This window comes from Ursus maritimus, unplaced genomic scaffold (assembly GCF_017311325.1).
Source record: "Ursus maritimus isolate PB19 unplaced genomic scaffold, ASM1731132v1 scaffold_3, whole genome shotgun sequence".
Lineage (NCBI taxonomy): Eukaryota > Metazoa > Chordata > Mammalia > Carnivora > Ursidae > Ursus > Ursus maritimus.
The window spans coordinates 66,454,818-66,475,087 of NW_024425563.1; the positions used below are offsets into that span (position 1 = coordinate 66,454,818).

General features: G+C 43.4%; 1 protein-coding gene across 1 annotated transcript in view; it reads left to right on the forward strand.

The window, feature by feature from the left end:
• The window catches only part of SLC25A13 (solute carrier family 25 member 13), a 176,289-nt gene that overhangs the window by 104,707 nt on the left and 51,312 nt on the right, over window positions 1-20,270 (forward strand). Inside the window, exons 10-13 of the mRNA XM_040644255.1 lie at window positions 1,408-1,495; window positions 1,965-2,123; window positions 14,529-14,581; window positions 16,296-16,376. Coding sequence (XP_040500189.1) covers window positions 1,408-1,495; window positions 1,965-2,123; window positions 14,529-14,581; window positions 16,296-16,376 — 381 coding nt within the window. The remainder of the gene's footprint in view (window positions 1-1,407; window positions 1,496-1,964; window positions 2,124-14,528; window positions 14,582-16,295; window positions 16,377-20,270) is intronic.

The following is a 20,270-nucleotide window of genomic DNA, read 5'->3' on the forward strand; positions in this document are numbered from 1 at the left end:
ACGTAAAATTACTGTTTTATTTATATAGACAGAAAAATGCAATAATCTGAGATGTTCTGGCATCAAAAACACGGTAAGGATAATGGGTCAAAAGAACAATAAAATAACTGACTGGCCTCAAGTATGAATTTAGAAAAAAGTGGATAGAAAAGAGGAGAAAGTAACGATTGCCAGTAATATGACCGCCTAGTTGTAGCTGCTGTAAATATTTTGAGTTATCTCTGGGTATTGGGATAGCGAAAATGTTAGTATGTTTTTATATGCATCTATAAGTCTTCATATAATTTTAATTAAAAACAACATCATATTGCACACAGTCTTTAACATTGTTCTTAAAAAGTTTATCATGAAATATTTCAAATATTTATAAAGGTAAAGAGAATTATATCATAAATACTTGTTAACCTGCCATATTCCTTGTAACTAATCCCTTATGAACATTTTTCTTAACATCAAATAATTCTTTTACAATGACATATGATTTCATTTTAAGGCTGTAGCATTTTTTTAAAAGTTTGTTTATTTAAATAATCTCTGTATCCACCGTGGGATGCGAATTCATAACCTTGAGCTCAAGAGTCGCATACTTTACTGACTGAGCCAGCCAGGCATCCCAAGGCTGCAACATTGTTAACCAGTCCTCTATTATTGGACATTTAGGTTATTTTCAGAGTTTTCGCTCTTAAACAGGATTGCTTTTTAACATTCTGGTAGCTCGATGTATGTTCATATACATGATTATTTTCTAGTCTGATTTTGTTGTAAGTAGAACTGCAGGGTCAAAGGTCATGTACAAGAGTTTGAGTGTATATTATCAAGTTTCCCTTCAAGTTTATACTGGATTAAATGGCAGGTTTGAGAAGCCCCGTTTTTATCAACTCTTGCCAGGCTGGGTGTTGCCATTAGAAAACAAACCATGGTGACAGATGGTAGTTAGATTTATCATGGTGACACTTGACAGATTCACTACATCAATGTCAAAACCCTATGTTTTACACCTGAAACTAGTATATTGTAGGTCAACTACACTTCACTAAAATGAATTAAAAAAAAAAACCCAAACCTACCAGTTTGGTTAATGAAGAGTGATATCTCATTAATGTTTTTAAGTTTGGATCTCCTTGATCACTGATAGAAATTAAACATTTGAAAATAGGTTCATAACATTTCTGGGGGAGTACATAATGGTTTTTTTATTGATTTTCAGCGTTAACAACAATAATAACCTTTTATTAATAAGAACAACAGAATCTAACCCTGCCTTCCTCTTTGATATGTTAGTTTGTATCGTGAATTTGGACCCCAGTGGTTAATTTTAAAAATCATATGTGCTCATTTCTGTTCTGTCCTTCTTTCTGTCTCCTGCCTACCCCCCACCCCCACCCCGTGACTCCTGTGTGTGCAAAGAAGAAGGCCTCAGTGGACTCCTCCCGACCGGTTCTCCTGCAGGTTGCGGAGTCGGCCTACAGGTTTGGGCTGGGTTCCATTGCTGGAGGTTAGTCATGGATGAGTGCAAATGTTTCACTTTTGTTATTCCTCTGATTTTTTTCTCTGATTTTCCACTTTACAGTATTAAAGGATGGAGCCTTCCTTGGTCTTGCCAAGCCAGTTTCCTGTCTGCATCTCTGAGATGGGACAAGAGCAAAGGGAACTTCCCCCATACCTGCCTGAGATCAGGGCCTTTTTCTCTAAGCTGCAGATAGGCTTTTAAGATGGGTGAACAGTGAGGTTAGGCTGTAGGTGATGAGTTTTGCACATTTCAGCTGTCTGGGACAGCATTTTATCAGGAGGCACTTGAATGAAAATCCGTAGTTGTTTATTAGGAAAGTTTGTGCAGTTTTACAGTCTGTACATGCACAGTTTATACCTTTCCGTCTTCAGGCTTTTCTTTGGCGTTGACCACCTTCCCCTTTCCTCTGACTGACCTGAATGCCTTTTGAAATATTGGTATTATCTGGTTTTAGCTGTTGGAGCCACTGCCGTGTATCCTATCGATCTTGTAAAAACTCGAATGCAGAACCAACGATCAACTGGCTCTTTTGTGGGAGAACTTATGTATAAGAACAGCTTTGACTGTTTTAAGAAAGTGCTGCGCTACGAAGGCTTCTTTGGACTGTACAGAGGTTAGTGCCATGTGCTAAATCCATGTAAGGTGAAATAGTAGCCAGAAGGTTTGGTTTTCCATCTGCATGCCTGAAATGGATTAGGGAGACTGCATTACAATGGAAATGCAGCAGATTCTCAATTATCCATGCTAAGGGGAGTAGGCTGGAGGCATCCAGGGCATGGCTAATCAAAACAGCCCATAATCTGAAAGCCATTTATATTGCTCTTTAGTAGGTTTTATTTCTTAAAATAATTATTTTTTATAAATATCCTCAGTGGGTTTTTTAAAAGGCTCGTATTGTTTGTCTTCTTGAAGTAACTCAGTTCACCAGCTAGAAGGAAAAGGCATCCTGGGGATGGGACAGAGCCTACTCGGCATTAATGATTGTCCTTGAATATACCCCAAAAAAGTCTATCAAGCACGGTAACCAAGGGTTCGGTGGAGCCCTCCTTTACTGCCTCTTTCTTAAAGTTGCCCCTTCCCTTCCTCTCACTCGGTACCCAGTGGAGTTGATTCATACACCACTCTAACAGGTAGTCCTATCCAGCTGCTCCTTCAATCATCTAAGGTTCATGAAGCAAGGAAAACAGTAGCAAGATGTATGGCATCACTAATAGAAAAGATCTCACAGGTCCTGACTGGTTTTCCATTGGCATTGGCCTAAAGAGGCTTGACTTTACTTCCCAACCTCTCTGTATTGCCTTCTACAAAGAGAAAAGAAGTAAGTGTATTTGCATCAGCTAAGATACAGTATTGCAGGGCACCTGGGTGGCTCAGTTGGCTAAGCGTCCAGCTCTTGGTTTTGGTTAGGGTCACGATATCAGGGTCATGAGATCAAGCCCATGCTGGGCTCTGCGGTAGGCACGGAGCCTGCCTAAGATTCTCTCTCTCCCTCTGCCCTTCCCCTGTGCATGCACACACAGTCGCTCTCAAAAATAAATAAAATAAAATACCCAGCCACTTTGCCATTTGGCAGCTGCACTGTTGGCAGGGTCTTCCCTCCCTTTCAGTGCTTGCTCTAGAAGAAAATAGTATTTAGTACTCTATGGGGCCAGACCTTGAAACTGGCAGCCATGTAAACCTGTGTCCATCTAGGCCTCCTCTGCCATCTGCTGACTCCAGTCTTCATCTTATGCATCCAAGTGTAAAAAAACAAAGACCCCTCTTGAAATTTCTCACCTTAGAAACCTAGGGGCTTTTAAACTCGAGAATTTCCATTTTGCAGGTTCTGTTGTGTAGGTAGATACCTCCCATCAAAGGCCTTTTGATCTCTTCTCTGCCCTCTTTCCCTCACCCCCTGCCTCTTCTTACAATTGGGAAGGTCTTTGACCCCAGGTGATTGATGATGACCCTTACAGGGTCACTGCCTTCCATTTGAAATACTCTTCTGTCCTGGTGACAACAAACCTCACAAATGAAATGTCTCCCAAGTAGTACAAGGTTAATGTCACAGTGCCTGCTTTGCAGTGACTCAGGCAAAGGCTGCCACCTTACCTGTTCACGTGGGTTGTTTTCTGCCTGGAGAGCTTTGCGAGTCAAGCCAGGAGGATGTCTGAGCCTTGCCATTGCTTCCCAGACTACTTTTATGGCCTTCCCTCGGTATTGGATTAAATGTCGAGAGTGCCTTTAGGATTGTGAGAAATACTTTTTGTCCTGCTGAATGTCCTTAATATACTTGTGTTGACCTGGTTTGATTTAATGTTGAGTCCCTTCTCTTTCCTCTTCGAACAGTCTGACAGATCTTGATTCTTGGTTTTATTCAGATTTTCTTCCTTGACCTGTTCTTTTAACCCCATAGACAGAACAGCTTAAAGCATACCTGAGTACTGAGTGCCAAGCTAATATGGCCATCCCACAGACCTCTTGCTACTTCAGAGATCATATCTGTAAGATGAGGGGCTGGGGGTGGGGAAGCTGCTTTTAACTCCTTAGGGAAGGGGAGTCAGCCCCTCTATTAGAAATGGAGGCTCACTTTGAAAACCAAAGGCACAGTCCTCCCCCTTTTCCTGGTTTAGAAACAGCCATTTATCTCACCTGTTTTGGCTGCCTGAACCCTGAGGGGTTCCCTGTCAGAGGATGGTAGTAGAATGTGAGTATGAGAAGATTAATTCTAGGAGTCATCTCTATTCATTTCCTCTTGACTTCTTCTGTTTTCTAGTAAATGATTTTAAAGCAAAAGATTTATTATAAAACTTTGGTTTTGTTCTTCAGTTTGGATCTTGAGAGCAAAGAGATGATTGGCAGTTCAGGTTAAAAGAAATTATTTATAACCTTGCTTCGTAAAAGTGACCTGTTCCTATTATTGATTAGTTGGGGACCAATTCTCTTTTGTGCCTTGCACTTAATCATTAATTAATAATTGTATGTAACTGCTTATTTATAAATGCTTGTCATTAGGGTGGGAGAAAGATCAGATGAAATGGGAAGTCATCAGTACTAGCACAAATTATAATAGAAACAACAAAGACCTGAGGTACCGCTGGGAATCACTATTGTAACCCGTGTGTGCAAAGTCAAGACAGCACACAGCCTGCGTGTGATTCTTTGACTAAATTTCTCATTAGATGTAATTTTACTGTTAAAAAATTTTATTTTAGGGGAAACTTGAATTTCAGTTTTGGGAATTTAGAATTGCCTGTGATAACGCTTCACCTAGCAGGATGTGAGAAGGTGTCAGAGGACATCTCTAATTTATAAACATGTTTTGAAATATAGAGCCTATTTTTTCTATTAGGGAATTTTGCTTAACATGTAATTTTTCTGCATCAATACGTATGTAATTGCTAATATTTCCTGAATAGTGTAATTTGGGAATGTTGCACAAGTAAGGTCTCTTCCCCCTATTTTAAAATTATCTTTATGCATTTTTTGGAAAAAAGTTGGCAGTTAACACTGAAAGAAGGTGCTTGCGGCATGTGTCCTTATTATAAGGTTAATAAGCATCTTTCTCCCTCTCTTTTTTTCCTTTTCTTCCCATAACAAGAATGCAGATCTCTAAAGGGGCGCTGTGTTTGTATCCTTGTGCAACAGCTAGCATGAAGTTCTTTCTAAAGCGCTCTTGAGCCCTGCACCGCAGGTGGTTTTTCTCTTGGCTTTCTCGGGCAGCCACCGGCCTCTGCGCGCAGTCCGGGAAGTTATCCAGTCCTCATTGGGGAGCACGTTTGGATCACCACCCCGGGGTCCAAAGGGGATTGATAACGCAGCTGCGGGGAAGGTCAGCAACTGTCTGGAGCAGACATGGTGGCGTCGTGGGCCTCCAGCAAGCCACAAGGCGCTTTAGTATGGTGGGTTTCTTAGGTCTTACTCTCCATGTCTCTGTGCAGCGCACTGTTCCCTTGTCTCTGAGATTCTCTTATTCTGGGGGGATCAGGAAGGACCCCTTTGGAAATCCTATGAGACTGACTCTGCAGACCTTCTCTCTTATATACACGACTTTCTTTATGAGAACGTGATTGATTTTCCAAGGTTTTTCTGCAGTTTTTGAAAATCAGACCCCCAGGCTAAGTCTGTCTGGATGAAGGGAAATAACACCCAGAATAATCCAGATCTGTCTGAAGTCACTTGTAAAAGCCTTCCTTTATTTCCTCCCCACTTTCCAGATTGATTTCATGCACTCAGGTGTTTACAATTCTTAATGAAGTACCTGACAGCTCATTTGGCTTGAGTGAACTGCATGACCAAATGAGTCACTTATTGGCCTGCTATTGACTTGGCATATTAAAGAGAAACAATTGATTGGGTAATCGTCCCCAATGAAATGCTCTTACCAGTCCAGGAATAACTAATTTCTGCCTTTAAACTTTGCTGTACTCTCCTCCCTCAGGTGCTTCAGGTAATGATATGAGCAGCCTTAGAAATTGGAAAATGTTTGGGGGAGGCTCTTTGGGGAGAATGATTCAAGAGAAATCAGAATCCATGAGAAATACTTCTTAAAGGAAGGTTTTGTTTTTGTGTCTGTTGATGGGAAAAGTCATAAAGAAAATCTGCTGGAAAGAGAAACTAGCTCATTTTGTGAGTTAAACTTAATTTGGAGCGTTTAGTTTTTGAGTTAATTGGCAAAAAAAAAAATTTTTTTTTTAATTTTATTAAACCATTGATCTGGGCTTACAGAATCTTAAACGGGTCTATTTCAAGTTGTCTGTGTGGTGCAAAAGCAGTCGTCTTCATCCTGGAATGTTCTCAAGGTGACATCTAGAGGATATTGTGGTGATATCTCAGGAAGTTATTGATATGTTTGCATTCTGGAAGGAAGTTTTGTCAGACAGCTAGTTTAAGCGAGGCCTCTTCTTGTGGTTAATGACTCTATAGAGGGGAGTACCCAAATTACATGGGTCCACGGTGAAATTCCTTCTTGCGTAATTCTTGTGGATAAAAATAAATTTAAAAAAATGCTAGCACCAAAATAAAATGATTGGAGTTTCTACAACTGTTTTGCATAACTTAAGAATGCATATGTCTTGGAACCAACTACAGTGAATCCTTGAACTGCGCCAAATCATGAGTGTCTATCCATGTCCAGCAAAGCTTCTAATGAGAACAAAATAGATTGGTTTGAATCTTATTTTGGGGGGCCAGTTTTTTGCATGTTTTAATTTAGTGTATTAAGGCTGTGAAAAGATCAGAAGGCAGACATTTGCTTCTAGGAAACCATGAGCTGGGTAGTCACATCTGGAGATCTACAGTGAGCCCGCCGTACCGAGCACAGGGTGTTAACACGGGAGGCAGAGGTAGTACAAGGTCAGACCAGGGTGGGTGGGTGTGTTGTCAGAGGGCCCTGAATGCCAGGTGACAACAGTGGTGAGCTTAGTAACTTGGGAAGGATGACGAAAAGATCAAAGTAGGCGCAGCCCAGCCAAGAAAAGATTGAGTGAGTCAGGGCTGGGCCTCCAGAATGGTAATTTATAACCAGCTACTGCCTTTGCTGAGTCCACAGCAAGCAGAACTGATCGAACCTCAGCAGCAAGGAATTAGTTGAGGTAGAAGAAAAGATGAATAGGAGTTGTCATGTATCAGAGTGACACACAGAAGGAGGGGATATGACCTTTCTTCCCAATGATCTTCACTTCTAGACAGCCAGCCCCAAAACAGAATAGTCAAAGGAACTAAATCCTTCCTAGACTAGAATCAGTATCATTCATTTACATTTTGACACTCAGTCTTCCAAAGGCATCGTGAACTATGGCTGGTTCTTGACATTTGGAGTAAAACATTTAACCCAGATGAGCAATCATTTAAATCTGACCATCTGCACTGTGCCCCCCCACCCCCACCCCGCCATTTCCCCAGCTCCCCTGCACAGTCCCGGTTGGGTGCTCCTCCAGAGCCGGTGCAGACCTGCCATGATCTGAAAGGGGATAGCTTGGTAGGGAGGGTGGAAACGCCTCGTGCCTCAGGGCAATATGAGTCAGAGGTGGACAGACAAGCGGTTGAAGGAGGAGGGAGGAAAGAAGGCTTGAACAAGTGAAGAGAGAAGGCCATGGAACTAGGAGCAGGAATAAAAGCTGTGAGACAGGGCTCGCAGAGTGCTGATAGCTCCAGAATGAAGGGTAATCTGATGTTGAAAGCAAGGAGGGCTCTCTGGGAACGTGAGGGCGAGTGTAGTGGCCTCTGTGGGGAGGTCAGGAGGGTAAGAATTTAACATTGGAGGGGTTTCCTCTGGTTTGAAACTAGATAACACAAAAAAGTGCTTCATGTGCCTTTGGCTAGAGGAATGGGGATCGTTTATGCGCTCATTTCCCCTACCCCCCTCCACAGCTGTCTCTGCCCTGAAGGCCCCCTTCCCCATTTTACGTGCTCGGCAGTCCCTTTCTCAGGACTGCGCCGAAGTGTGTTTTTGTCTGCCCCGAGACAGAGATGCTGCTGCAGTTAACGGAGTTTCTACCTTGCTGTGGCCCGTTTGCGTCTGTGCGCCTGCCTGTCTCGTGCAGTGTGGTGTTTGGGGAGAGCTACTCCATGGCGCTTACAGTTGTCCATGGACCGGCAGCCTGGCTCCCGACCTGCTGCTCCACCCGAGCCCGCTTCCCTGCATGTGTCCGGACTTGGACCTTTTCTCCAGGTCATGACCGGCAGGTTGGCCCCGCTGTTCAGTGCCCGTTACTCAGCACCTGGAGAGAGAGAGGTGGAGGTGTGATGAGGATGCCCGCCACACCTCCACCCTCCTTTCACCATGTGAAAGGGCCAGTGCTGGGCGGGACCCAGAGAAAAGTTGTGGAACAGTCTGGGCCAGAAGAAAAGCCTTTACACAGCAAAGAAGAAAGTTGGAGCAGTAAGTCTCCTAGAGGGACCATGGGGACGCCAAGCGCGGGAGGCAGAAAGCCCTGGCTGGAGGGGAGTGGTGGAGCTGAATGATCTCAGCTCTGAGCGCCACTGCGTAGTCCCCAAACACTGAGGGCCTTGGGACAAGCTGCTTAGCCTCTCCAGATTCCAGTGTCTGTGAAGGAAGAGGAGCGTGATGATGGCGATGGTGATGAAGATAAAAAAAAACAACAAAAAATCACTTCTGTAGTACCTCCTGTGTGCTTGGAGGGCTTTACGTATATGAATTCCTTTCATCGTCAGAACTACCCCATGAAGGTGGCCCTGTGTGTATCTCCATCTTACAGAGGTAGAAACGAAGGCACAAAGAGAGTGGGTTAAGTTGCCCACAGTGACACGGTTAATGGATAAGGGAGTCAGCATTCAGACTCAGCATCCTGGATCCAGACTCCACACTCTTAATCACCTGGCTCTTCTGCCACTCGGTAGAAATTACATTGTCAAGAGTCGCTTGTCATGAGAGGTTGAGCAGTGTTTAACTTCTTAACAGAAACATTTTATTTTCACTTGAAAACCTAAAGATGTATTGTTATGTCTGTACTACTTCCGTATCTTTGCGCAGAGGAAGCAGGGCCACGAGACACTCTCAGACCAGATGCACCCCCACATCTGGGGGACAGGTCTTCTAAGGATAAGCATAATGCTATGGAGACCGCATTCTACTCCGGACTTAACTCTGGACTGTGAACATTATTCAGGCAGAATAGCCTCTTGTATGCAGGAACAGAATCAAGGATACGCCTTGAACAGATAGATAGAAACATCTCATTTTTGAATATGTAGTGAACGTTCAGAATAGTGTCTAGCTCTACATTTACTCGTTTAATTACCATAATAAACCAGTGAGTCATCATCAGCATCCTTGATTTACCAGGGAAGAACCTAGAGTTCAAAAAGGTACGGACCTCAGATTCCAGCCCAGGTCTGTCAACCTCCAAAGCTCAGGCTCCAAGCCATTCATTTTGCTGCCACGCCATTGGAAATAAATTGCTTCAATTAGGCCAGCATTATTAATGAGTTTCAAATCTTTCAGAGTCCCTTCCAACTCTGAGATTCTAGAATTCTATTTCTAAAAGGTTTTTAAGTAGAGAATAGCATAGTAGCCCTCTGATCCAGCACACTGCTCCAGGAACCTCTTCGGGGTGCCTTAGGAAGCTCAAATTAGAGGTTCCTGATGTGGGCTTAGTTCCCACACCTCCAGCTCAGTTCTCATTGGGTTGCACAAGGGACTGGGATCAGAGAGGGTAGTGTGATTTATATCTCAACCCTATGAAATTTGAAGACAAAATACTATATTAATATTGTACCCTGTAAATCTTTTCTCGCATTAGCAGCCTTCTGGTAAAGTTTGCCAAGGAAGCATTGCCATATGTGCTGATGGAGCTGAACTAAAATGAGAAGATTAGAAAACTAACCACACTAATAAATTTCATTTGAGGCAGTTGGAAAATAGACTGCTGTTTTGACAAGTTAGAAACAACACACACATCCATTCTCTGTTAAAATGAGTTTCCAGAATCCAACAGAAACATCTTATATTAGAAGCCTAATTTTTCTGCTGAGTTACCCAGATGTCAAACATATATGTACTTTAAACTTCACTGTGATCGTGTTGAAGCACCATAACAAGACTGGCTGTTTTAGGCATTACTGAGCCACGTCCCACCCCCACCCCCCGCCACCAGTCAGGGAACCAGGAAGGTTCTTGAAATTCCCGCCTCTGTGACTTCTCATTGTTCCACAGATCATGACCCCTTCCAAAGGGCATTTATGCAGGGCTGCTGGCGTCCAGGGCCCCGTCTGTAGTGGCACTCGGGTCAGGTTGCAGTCCATAGCTGCCTTTGTTTCCCCATTTAGCCAGGGCATTCACCACAAGAATGGTCCTTATCCCGTGCATTCCCATGTGCCAACATCTGGCCCAAGTCTTAGGAATGGATCTGTGCTTTGGTTTTATTCTTACTGAGTTGGAGTTATCTATTTAGTGAAACTCAGCGCCTCCGATTATGTTACTTTAACCTCTTGATTGCTCTCCCTGCCTTAGGTCTCTGCCCTTAGCATCTACCCTTCACCTGCCTCTAGAACTTTTTACTCTTTGAACTACACTGTCTACCTTAAAAGCCACCCAATGTATCTACAGAATTTGGCCCAAGCTCCTCAGTGTGTCCCACGAGAAAAGCAGTACGATGCCTCAGTACGATGCACCAGATAAGAACACCCCCCTCCAGCCAGACTGCCTGGGTTGAACCCATTCCCCCATTTTAACAGCTGAGTGACCCTGGGCAGCTTCTTTAAAGTCTGTATCAGTTTCTGTTGATGGGATAAGAATAACTTGCACTGAGTTACTGTTTTGACTTGTGTGGATTAAGTGTATTGATTCACCTAAAGCCTGTAGAATAGGGCCTGACGTGTGGGAGGTACCCCCCAATACTGGCCGTCATACTGTCACTGGTAGGGTTACTTATCACCAGGTCCGTGATCCAGCCACAGCCTTCAGTGGTCTTGCCCCAACCCTGGCTGTGCCATGCTCTTCGGACTTTGGTGCCTTTCCCTCACTGGCCACTGTGCCCTGTGTTCTACCCACATCTCTCTTCTCCACTAAACCCCTACCTTTCCTTCAAGACCCAGTTCTGGTACCTCCTCCTCTTTGATGCTCTCTTCCCTCCTGTAGGAAACAACGGGTTCTCTCCACTGTATTCACATAGTTCTTTGATGCCTCTGTGCTCTGGTACTCCCCACTCTTTTTTTGGTGTATCTCCCTTTGGGGGCACACAGAGACACCTAGGGTTCCCTTCTACACTGAGAATTTCTCCTGGGGGCAGCACAGACCTTACTATGTCGATCACAGTTCCTTCCAGTCCCAGGCACGCAGAAGGCACTTGGTAAATGTTTGCTGAACAAATAAATATTTGCTGCTCTATATTTAGTCTTAAATACAGGGTTTTCTCTTTTGTTTGGTTTTGTTTTTTGCTGTTCACGGTGCATTACTAAATTTGTAGTGAGAAAGACAAATCTCGATAGCTTAAAAGGCTGAAGTGATTGTGTCTAACACTGTAGTCATTTGGCTCTGTGGGCTGTTTTTTATTAGTCATTTTAAAAGACTGTCACGGGGTAGTTATAGAGACAAGAGATCATCATTTAAATCACAGTGCTTTCAGCCCATCCATGGTTTTGGTCTACAATTTAATGATGAGAAAAATGCATCTAGCAAGTCCGTATTTAACTGAACATTTTGGTACTTGCCCTGAGTACAGAGGAAGATGGAAATTGTACATGTTAAGGTGTAGTTGAAACGGCGCATCCCTTATTTTACCTGTAGAAATTAGCGTGTTTGTATAGTCATAACAGAGCCTCTCTTCTCGTATTAGAGGCATCGTATCCTGTCATGTGGTGTAAGTAAAAGATTCATAAGTGAATGTGGTTTAGGAGGAGGGAGTGCTCACTTTGAATAAGAGCACTTGCTTGGCCCAGATGGTTTCGTATTCATGTTTTCTGTGCGGCTTTGGTTCATTAGCTTGTAAAGAGCATAGCCCGCCTGCAGCCAGTGAGAGCAGAGTTTTGGTGAGAGTTTACTGCAGAGATCTCCCAGTGATTCCAGGGCAGGAATGTTGCTGGAACCTGCCCTCAGAAGGACCAGAAGATGGTCAAGGGCACTCCCCTACCTGTGCACCCTTCATGAGTTGTGTTCTCTCCCTTTGGTGTCTCTGTTGCATTGGCTTCACATTCTCTTTTGTCTGCCCGTCCACTTTCCTTTCTTATCCTTATGTTCCTCATGCTTCACTGAGGTGTTAGGCCACCCAGGGCTTCAGCCGGTCACTCTCCCGCCTCCACAGGGCGTCTGCTCCGTCTGTGCCTCTGTGCTGACTGGCTCTTCACTCTCAGGACTCTGTTGCGCTCCTGGGTGAAGATTCCCCACTGCCTAGTTCCACTTAGGCTACTAGCTCATAGGGCCCACGGTGCTGGACTCATGGCCTGCAAGTGTTTTAGGTATCTTATCTTGCGCTATCACCTGTTGGCCTGGGGTGAAGCAGGCTCCAAATATGGTGGCCTAGAGAAGACATTGCAAACTCAAATGATTCTAGGATCCAGGCAGGTTATGTACATGGGGAAAGGAGGTGGTGTGTGAGAGACAGATACACGTTTGCTGTGGGGCACAGGATGGGTGAGTATTGTCTAAAAACATGGACTCTTGAGGAGGACGGCTCAGGTTGGAATCCCAGCCTCACTGTTTATCAGCTGGGTGATTCAGAATGGATGAATCTCTGTGTGCCTCAGTTTCCTCCTTGTAGGATGGTTATAAGGATTCAGTGAGTCAGTAAAGTGCTTAATGTGGTGCCTGATACATCATAAATAATACATTAGCTGTTTTTAGGTCAGCTGTTTTTAAAGAACATTTTTATTAGCGTCAGCATCCTTATCATTGGGTTCCACAATGAAATGAGCTTTCTCCAGTTTTCCTATAGCGTGAAGCTGTTTGTACTTTTTGTAGAACCAGAGGCACAGAAAAACATTTCTCTCCTGTGAAGATAGCAACAGAGCAAGGAAAATGATGAATGACTGTTGTCCTCAATCCCATGTCGGCATTAGGGAGTGTGGGGGGACCTTGGTGAACCAATGTTCGGTCCTGAAGGGCAGAGCCTCACCCAACTGGAGCAGATTGCCATAATGTCAGGAAGAGGCTGAGGGCTGTCAGATCTATGGATTCATCCATCGATCGATCGATTGATCCATCTTTACATCTTTATAATAAGCTCAAATTATGTTTGAAACCTTGTGCTAGTCAATAAAACATGTCTGTAGACTGGATACAGACAGCCCTCAGACTGGTGACTTTTGGCCACAGGCTTAGGAAGATTGTGTGTGCCAGGCTGGTCACTCAGAGGACAAGGCAAGTGGACCTTCTTATGTTGATGAATTAGAAAATTGTCCTCACTGACAAAGGCTAACACCATGACGTCCCTCTCAAGGACAGCAGTATGACATGGGGAAACAATACATTCTGATCCTCAGGGTTAGCTCACCATGTGTTTCCAAGAAAAGGCATCTGCCTTTCATTTTGTTCTCTTAGAACAAATGAAAATGATACCGTTTTTTAGTTTACTTATATCGGTCCGCTCCTGTTGTGCCTTTCCCAGAAGCGTCTCTTTCCTGTCAAAGGCATCCTCTTCCTGTGCCCTGATACGTAATTCTCACTCAACCTAACACGTTTAAAACAGAACTTTTCACTTCTCACCCCAAACCCGTTACTCCCCAGGCTTCATCTTGCCCCAGCTATTCATGTCAAACCCAGTTTTTCTTTCTGTCTCCTCTCCTGACACACACAAACCCCATTAGTATGTCCTATCTTTTCTCCACACAGCAGCCAGAGTGGTCTTTCAAAATGTGAATTAGCATATCACTCTCCTGATGGAGGCTTGTAATTACTTCTCATCTAACCCAGGATCCTGGCCTGTGACACGGCTATAGCATCTGGCCCCCACTCGTGCCTGTCCTCATGCCTGCTCTGTGCCAGGTGGCTCACCGATGTTCACCCTCATTTTTGAGAACACTGGGCTTGTTCCTACTCTTTCTTTGTCTTATCTGTTCCCCTTCCAGAATGCATTTTTCCCCAATTGTCACGTCTTCAGGAAAGCCTCTCCCTTCCTTCCTCCTGAGGCTGGTCAGAGCAAGAACCTTGTTTGTCTTGTGCTTGTCAAGTTTCTAAATGAATGAATGACTAAACTGTGGGCCTTCGGGGGTGGGGAGATGAGAAAAGTGTTAGAAAAAAAATAATATAGTTACTAAAGTACACTTATTTCACATATTTAAGAGGCAGGAGGGAAAAGAACAAACTTATGGAATAATGAGATTTCCTATATCACTAGCACTGTTGATTTACCCAACGTGCAAACGACCCAGAATATGAGTGGGAATTTACTTGGTCCTGATGTGGCTCTTAGACACATTTGTGCTTACACATTCCGTTTCGAGTATTCTCATTAAAACTAATAGCAGAAAATCACAGTAGAGAGTGCCCCAGTGTTTAGATGGTGATCCCTTTTTTAGAGCCGTTGATTTGTTTAGTTAACGGTAATTTATTTAATGTACTTCTACTTTTTGTTGCTTTTAGGTCTGTTGCCACAGTTATTGGGAGTTGCCCCAGAGAAGGCCATAAAACTTACAGTAAGTCTTTTCAGTTGATGCTTCTTATGCAGGGAGTTTGCACACACTCAGGAATCTAGCGGATATTCTTATGGGAAATAGCAGGTTTGTGTTTCCTCAGAGGTGCTGGCTAATTCGAACCTAGGGCACTCATCACACTGTTTTTTCACTATCCTCCATTGAACACTGAACATCCAAAAATGTGATGCTATATTTGAATAGGACTTGTGGTGGCTGCTACCACCACCATCCACCACCATCACCACCTACCACCACCCACCACCACCACTGTCCACCACCACCCATCACCCACCACCACCACCGTCCACCACCGTCCACCACCACCACCCATCACCGTCCACCGTCGTCCACCACCACCGACCACCGTCCACCACCACCCATCACCCACCACCACCACCGTCCACCACCACCACCACCACCACCCACCACTGTCCACTGTCGTCCACCACCACCGACCACCGTCCACCGTCATCCACCGTCCACCACCACTACCACCGTCCACCACCACTACCGTCCACCACCATCCCCAATGTGGCAGCAGCTGCAGCTAAATTTGCCTCCATCCCTACCGTATGTATGGTACATGTATGTACCTGTATGCTCTATTATTGTTTAATCTTTAGCAAAGTGGGACCCACCGTTTGCACATGAGGAGAGTGAGGAGCCCACAAGGTTTAAGTATTTACCCGTGTCCACAGTTCATGAGTGGAAAGATTAGAATCCAAAACCAGATTTTTCTGACTCCAAAGCTCAGTTACATGTGCCGTTGATAGAATTCATGCTTAGAGTATATTCTGTAAGCATCTGCCAGGCCACCTGTTCAGGGGTCTGAGTTCTAGTTAAAGCTGATCCTTTATCCTTGCTGATCCTGATCCTTGCTGCTACATCACAAAGGTCCTCAAGCCCCAGAAGGTTAAACTCTACTTTTAGATTGGGCTCTGAGCCTTGGTGCCTGAAATTCTTTTACTGTGTTTTTTTGCCTTGGGACAACTCATCTTCTCTGGCTTGTATCTTCCAAAAACATGATTGATTTTTAGATGGCTTGTAGTTCATACTGTTTTGAGTACATTATACTTAATTAATTAATTAAGGTTACTGATGTTGAGAATTCTTAGATACTGAATTTCTACTAAGCTGAAAAATCTGCTTAGCCAGCTTTGTCTCGGTGACGCATTTTGTTTTAGATTAAATTTTGTTAGCAGACATAAAAGTGATTTTTAATCAGACTCTGTAAACCAGTTTTAACTTCTAAAACGTATGTTTTTATCTTGTCCTTGGTGTCAGTATGTCTCCCTTACGTTATTGGAATTGGCAGACATATTTGCATTTTAGGCTTGTAAGTCATCTCTTTTTTTTAATTTTAAAGACTTTATTTTTAAGTAATCGCTACTTTCAACGAAGGGCTGGAACTCACAACCCGGAGATCAAGGGTCACACGCTCCACCCACGGAGCTGGTCAGCGCCCTGTGCCATCTGTCTTTCAGTTTCTTTCTCCTGGAAACATCAGCAATACTTATATATATTTTACCTTTTTAAAACTGCATATGTGCTATTAAAGGCACTTCTCAAACTTTTAAGATCCTTAATTTATTCGGTTTATGATTGCTTCAATATACTGACAGAGAAAAAGAACATATTTACAGTTGTATATTTATATGTGTTTAATGACTTTCTTTATATTTTTCATCAGCTTCTGTAAATATTTTTCTTCAAGGTGAATGATTTTGTGAGGGATAAATTTATGCGCAAAGATGGTTCGGTCCCACTTGCAGCAGAAATTCTTGCGGGCGGCTGTGTAAGTACCTTTTGCAGAGCTCTGTGTTGAAAAGACGTGTTTCACATGCATACCCCCACCGTGGTAACCTAATATGGACTAAGGCTTCTGTTCAACCACAGATCCTGTGCAAGGGCAGAGTCTTCTAGGGCCCGAGAACCATTCCTGAGATGGAAGGGTAAATGTTTCTGATCTTACTGCCTGTTAAGTCATGCAAGTCATGCCTGTTAAATCCGTCATTGCTTTCGGTTGGTTCTGCAGTAGAAGTCATTTGTGGCAGAAAGTGTTTGGCCTTTGAAAGAGTCTTTGCTAACCTCTTTCTAAAGTTAGTTTGTAGTACATTCTTTCCTCATGGCACCCTCTGCTGGGTCAGGCGCTAAAATGTGTAGTTTGGAGTTGGCAGCCACAGCTCTGTGCTTTGCTTTATCTTCCACGTACCAGTACCTTCTCGAGCTTCCCTGTGCTTCTGGAAGAAGGATGCTGGGAAACAACTGGCTGAGCGTGCTCCGCATTGTCGAAACGGCTTGGAATGAGTATTTCTTTATATGGATGAACAACCTGCATCTTGTTCTTAAGCTCAGCAAAACATGATCTCTCATTTTATCTCATGTACAGGTTTGTTCATGTGAATGCAAATACTTTAAGTAAATTAAACTCTGCTACAAAGACTGGCACTATTTAAAGATAAGGTTGGTTAAATAAACGGGCTTTGATCACTAGGGCAATACAATATTGGTATATTTTGCATCTAAACCTGTTTCTTTTCTTATAAGAAAGATGAGGTCACTTATTTTTTTAATTAGCTTGTTCTGTGCAGGAAATGGTCTTCATAAAATAATCTTTTCTTGAAAATCATTGCGTTCAGATGCTGGGCAAACAAATGAGAATATTAAACCTTTGTTTGGAAAGGGCTTATTGTCCTGTCTGACTTTGAATGGGGGTTCCTTAAAGGGAACAGGAACTAAGAAGTCCTAGTCCTGGTCATTCTTAAGAGAGAGACGGAATTTGGCTCTTGCCTGACTCTCTTTCTGTTTGATCACTGACCTGTCATAGATGGCCAGGTAGGATCCCCTTGTGCTGTAACTTTAGGAGCATTCAGGATGGAAAAAGGGAGGCTTTATTGTCCTAAATAAAAAGGGCGCACAATAATAATCAAAAAGAATATTATTAGGAGGTGCAGGAGCTGCTCTTCCCGGTAAGTATTCTTCATTTGAAACAGCGGGAGTGTCTCTTCGAGTCACTGGGTTTCTAATGTTAAAGTGGCACGTCCCTCAGCTGTCTCTGGCCTGGGCTCCAGGCAGTTCCTCGGGTGTTTCTGTAGGTCGGTGGGGGGAGGGGGGAGGGTGTTTCTCTTAAAAAGTCAGGTTTTAAACCTGCTTGAAAAGACATGATTATATATCTCTGTAAGAATTTAAAATGTGAAATTAATTATGTGATACCGCTCAAGATTTTGGCAATAACCTGGAGGTTTATTATCTTTTTACTGAAAACATTTTGCCTGCACACGGGTCTGGGCGATGGGTTGTGGCACGTATTGTCTGCCGTAGGTGGTCTTGTTTTCTTGTCTGTGGTCGCCCGTTTCAAACACAAAGCGCGGATTGGCATCAGAAGTGGTGCCTCGCTACCGTAAAGAGGTGCAGCCCTTCTTCAAACCTGATCTAAACACGGGCTTAAAATTGGAGCCACTTGGGCTTTACAGCTACTTAAAATATCTGTGAAATGAGGTTTGCCATCCGTCCTCTCTAAAGCAGGTAGACCGTGGTCCTCGGTGTTTCAAGTCTCCTGTTTTGCTCCCCCCACCCGCCCACCCCCCCAACACTGCTTTAAGAAGTCAGAGTCTATTCTTCAAGTGAGCAGTCCTGCAGGTAGCAACCAATCCGGACCCCTCAGCTCTGAGCTGCATTTTCAGTATGTTTTTAAAGCAGCGGCGGCTTCCTTTGCTGCAGCAGTTTTCCTGCCCTTGGAGCCAGGCACACACCGGAGAAGGTCCTCATGGGTTCCACAGCCTCATCTCTCCAATGGGGATACAAAGGGCTTTGAAAGGCTGTGTCACGTGACCAGCTCTCCTCCTTAGTTCACCCAAGCATGCCAGGCATTGACTTTTAAGTCCCCGGGGAGCTCCCCTTGCTTCATTATTACTGAGAATTAGTACACATGGCTGACTTTTCACTTGTAACTGAAGCTGCTCATTTCTTTGAAGAAAGCTTTTTCTGTTTTATGATCTGTTTTCTGCAAAAACAGGGAAAATATGCAGGGGGGGGTCTTTGTCTAGTAACCTTCACAGCACTTGGCAAAACTAATAGTCTGTTTTATTATATTGTTTCAGAAAAACGACCACAATGATAGTAAATTTGGAGGAAAATTTTAGAAGAAAAAGAATAAAATTAATCCTGTTCATTAATTTTTGATTATAGCAAAATCTGTAACTGAAGAGATTAAAAAAAATCTTTTGTTTCATTGATGTCAAATATGGGGGTCAAAAAATGGGGGTCAATATTGATGTCAAATAAAAGGGTCAAATATGACTTTATTTTTAAAGTCATTGTAGTGAGCTTAGTTTTGGTTTAGAGCGCTGTTAAAAATTTGACTTGATCTTTCTGAGCATTTTTATAGATTCACACATAACAGTAGTGATATATTCAGCATAGTTCAAGACCAAACTAAAACGCTGAGCCTGGGATTTACAGACCCTGAGTCTGAGAAGTTCCTTGTGGTTTGTGTGTCCTCCATACATTGGTTTGCTACACGCCAAGTTAGGCTAGTAGTTGTAGGAGTTTTGACAGAGGCCCACATCCTCAGGCATCTCTGCACAAAATACATGCACCTTCTGTTTCTTTCCCTCTCTCCCTATCTTGGGTCAGAAGCTCAGCGCCTGGAGGGGGGTATGATTAGGGGCCACTGTCATTGACGGTGGAGCCCGCAGGACATGTGGCAGAGGAGAAGGAGCCTGTCGCTACCCATTTTGTAGTCGGCTCCCAGTGAATTTAAAACCTGACATCATCTCTCACCACGTTGTTACCGCAGCGTTGCTGCCGCTTATCCCTAACACACATAGTGCCATGTGGTCTGTGAGGGGCAGTCCTTAATTCACCAGAGGCCTTCTCTGCATCTGGTGAAATGGAGGGTTGAGATCCCGAGGGGTCTGGGATCTTCAGCTTTTGATCCTTTGATCTTAACAAGTCATCAGATAAGGAAACACAAGTGCTGCCATGACTGGTTTCAAGGAGAATATAAATAATGATGAGTAACTTCTTGGCGTGAAAATAAATCTACACTGAAATGAAAAGAAATGAAGTAATATTCACCAGGGGAAAAAGTGACTGAGTATAAACCTCTGTCTTTTAAAGCTCATATTTAGTTAAAAATTATTTGTATACCAATAGAAAATAATAGCATTCTGTGATAATTTTTAGAAAGACAAGTAAACATGCTTTTTGAACAATAGTCCTTTGACAATAGGCCCACGGTATTTTTTTCTTTTGAGATCCCTACACACACACACACACACACACACACACACACGCACATTGGTGTGTGTGTGTGTGTGTGTGTGTGTGTAATATACGTAATGCTTATGGGAGTTTATACTCATTTCAAGTGGCAAAAATAATTGATGTGCTCATGTCACTGGTTTGGAAAAGGATTGGTGAGGCTGTGGCATGAAGAGCAATCTCAAGCGCAGTCCCCTCCAAGTATGGCCCTATCGTCGTTGCCTGTATTTCTGTTATCATGGCAATCCCCATATGCATGATATTTTTATGCCTGTTTGTAGAGCTGTGTATCAGATACCATTTTTGAGGCAAGTGTTTATCACTCAGCTTTTTCACATCACATTCAGTTGCAGCTAGTCTTTATTATTTAAAAGACATAAAAGTACAGACACCGATGTGCCTACCAGTCAGCTTTAGATGTCAG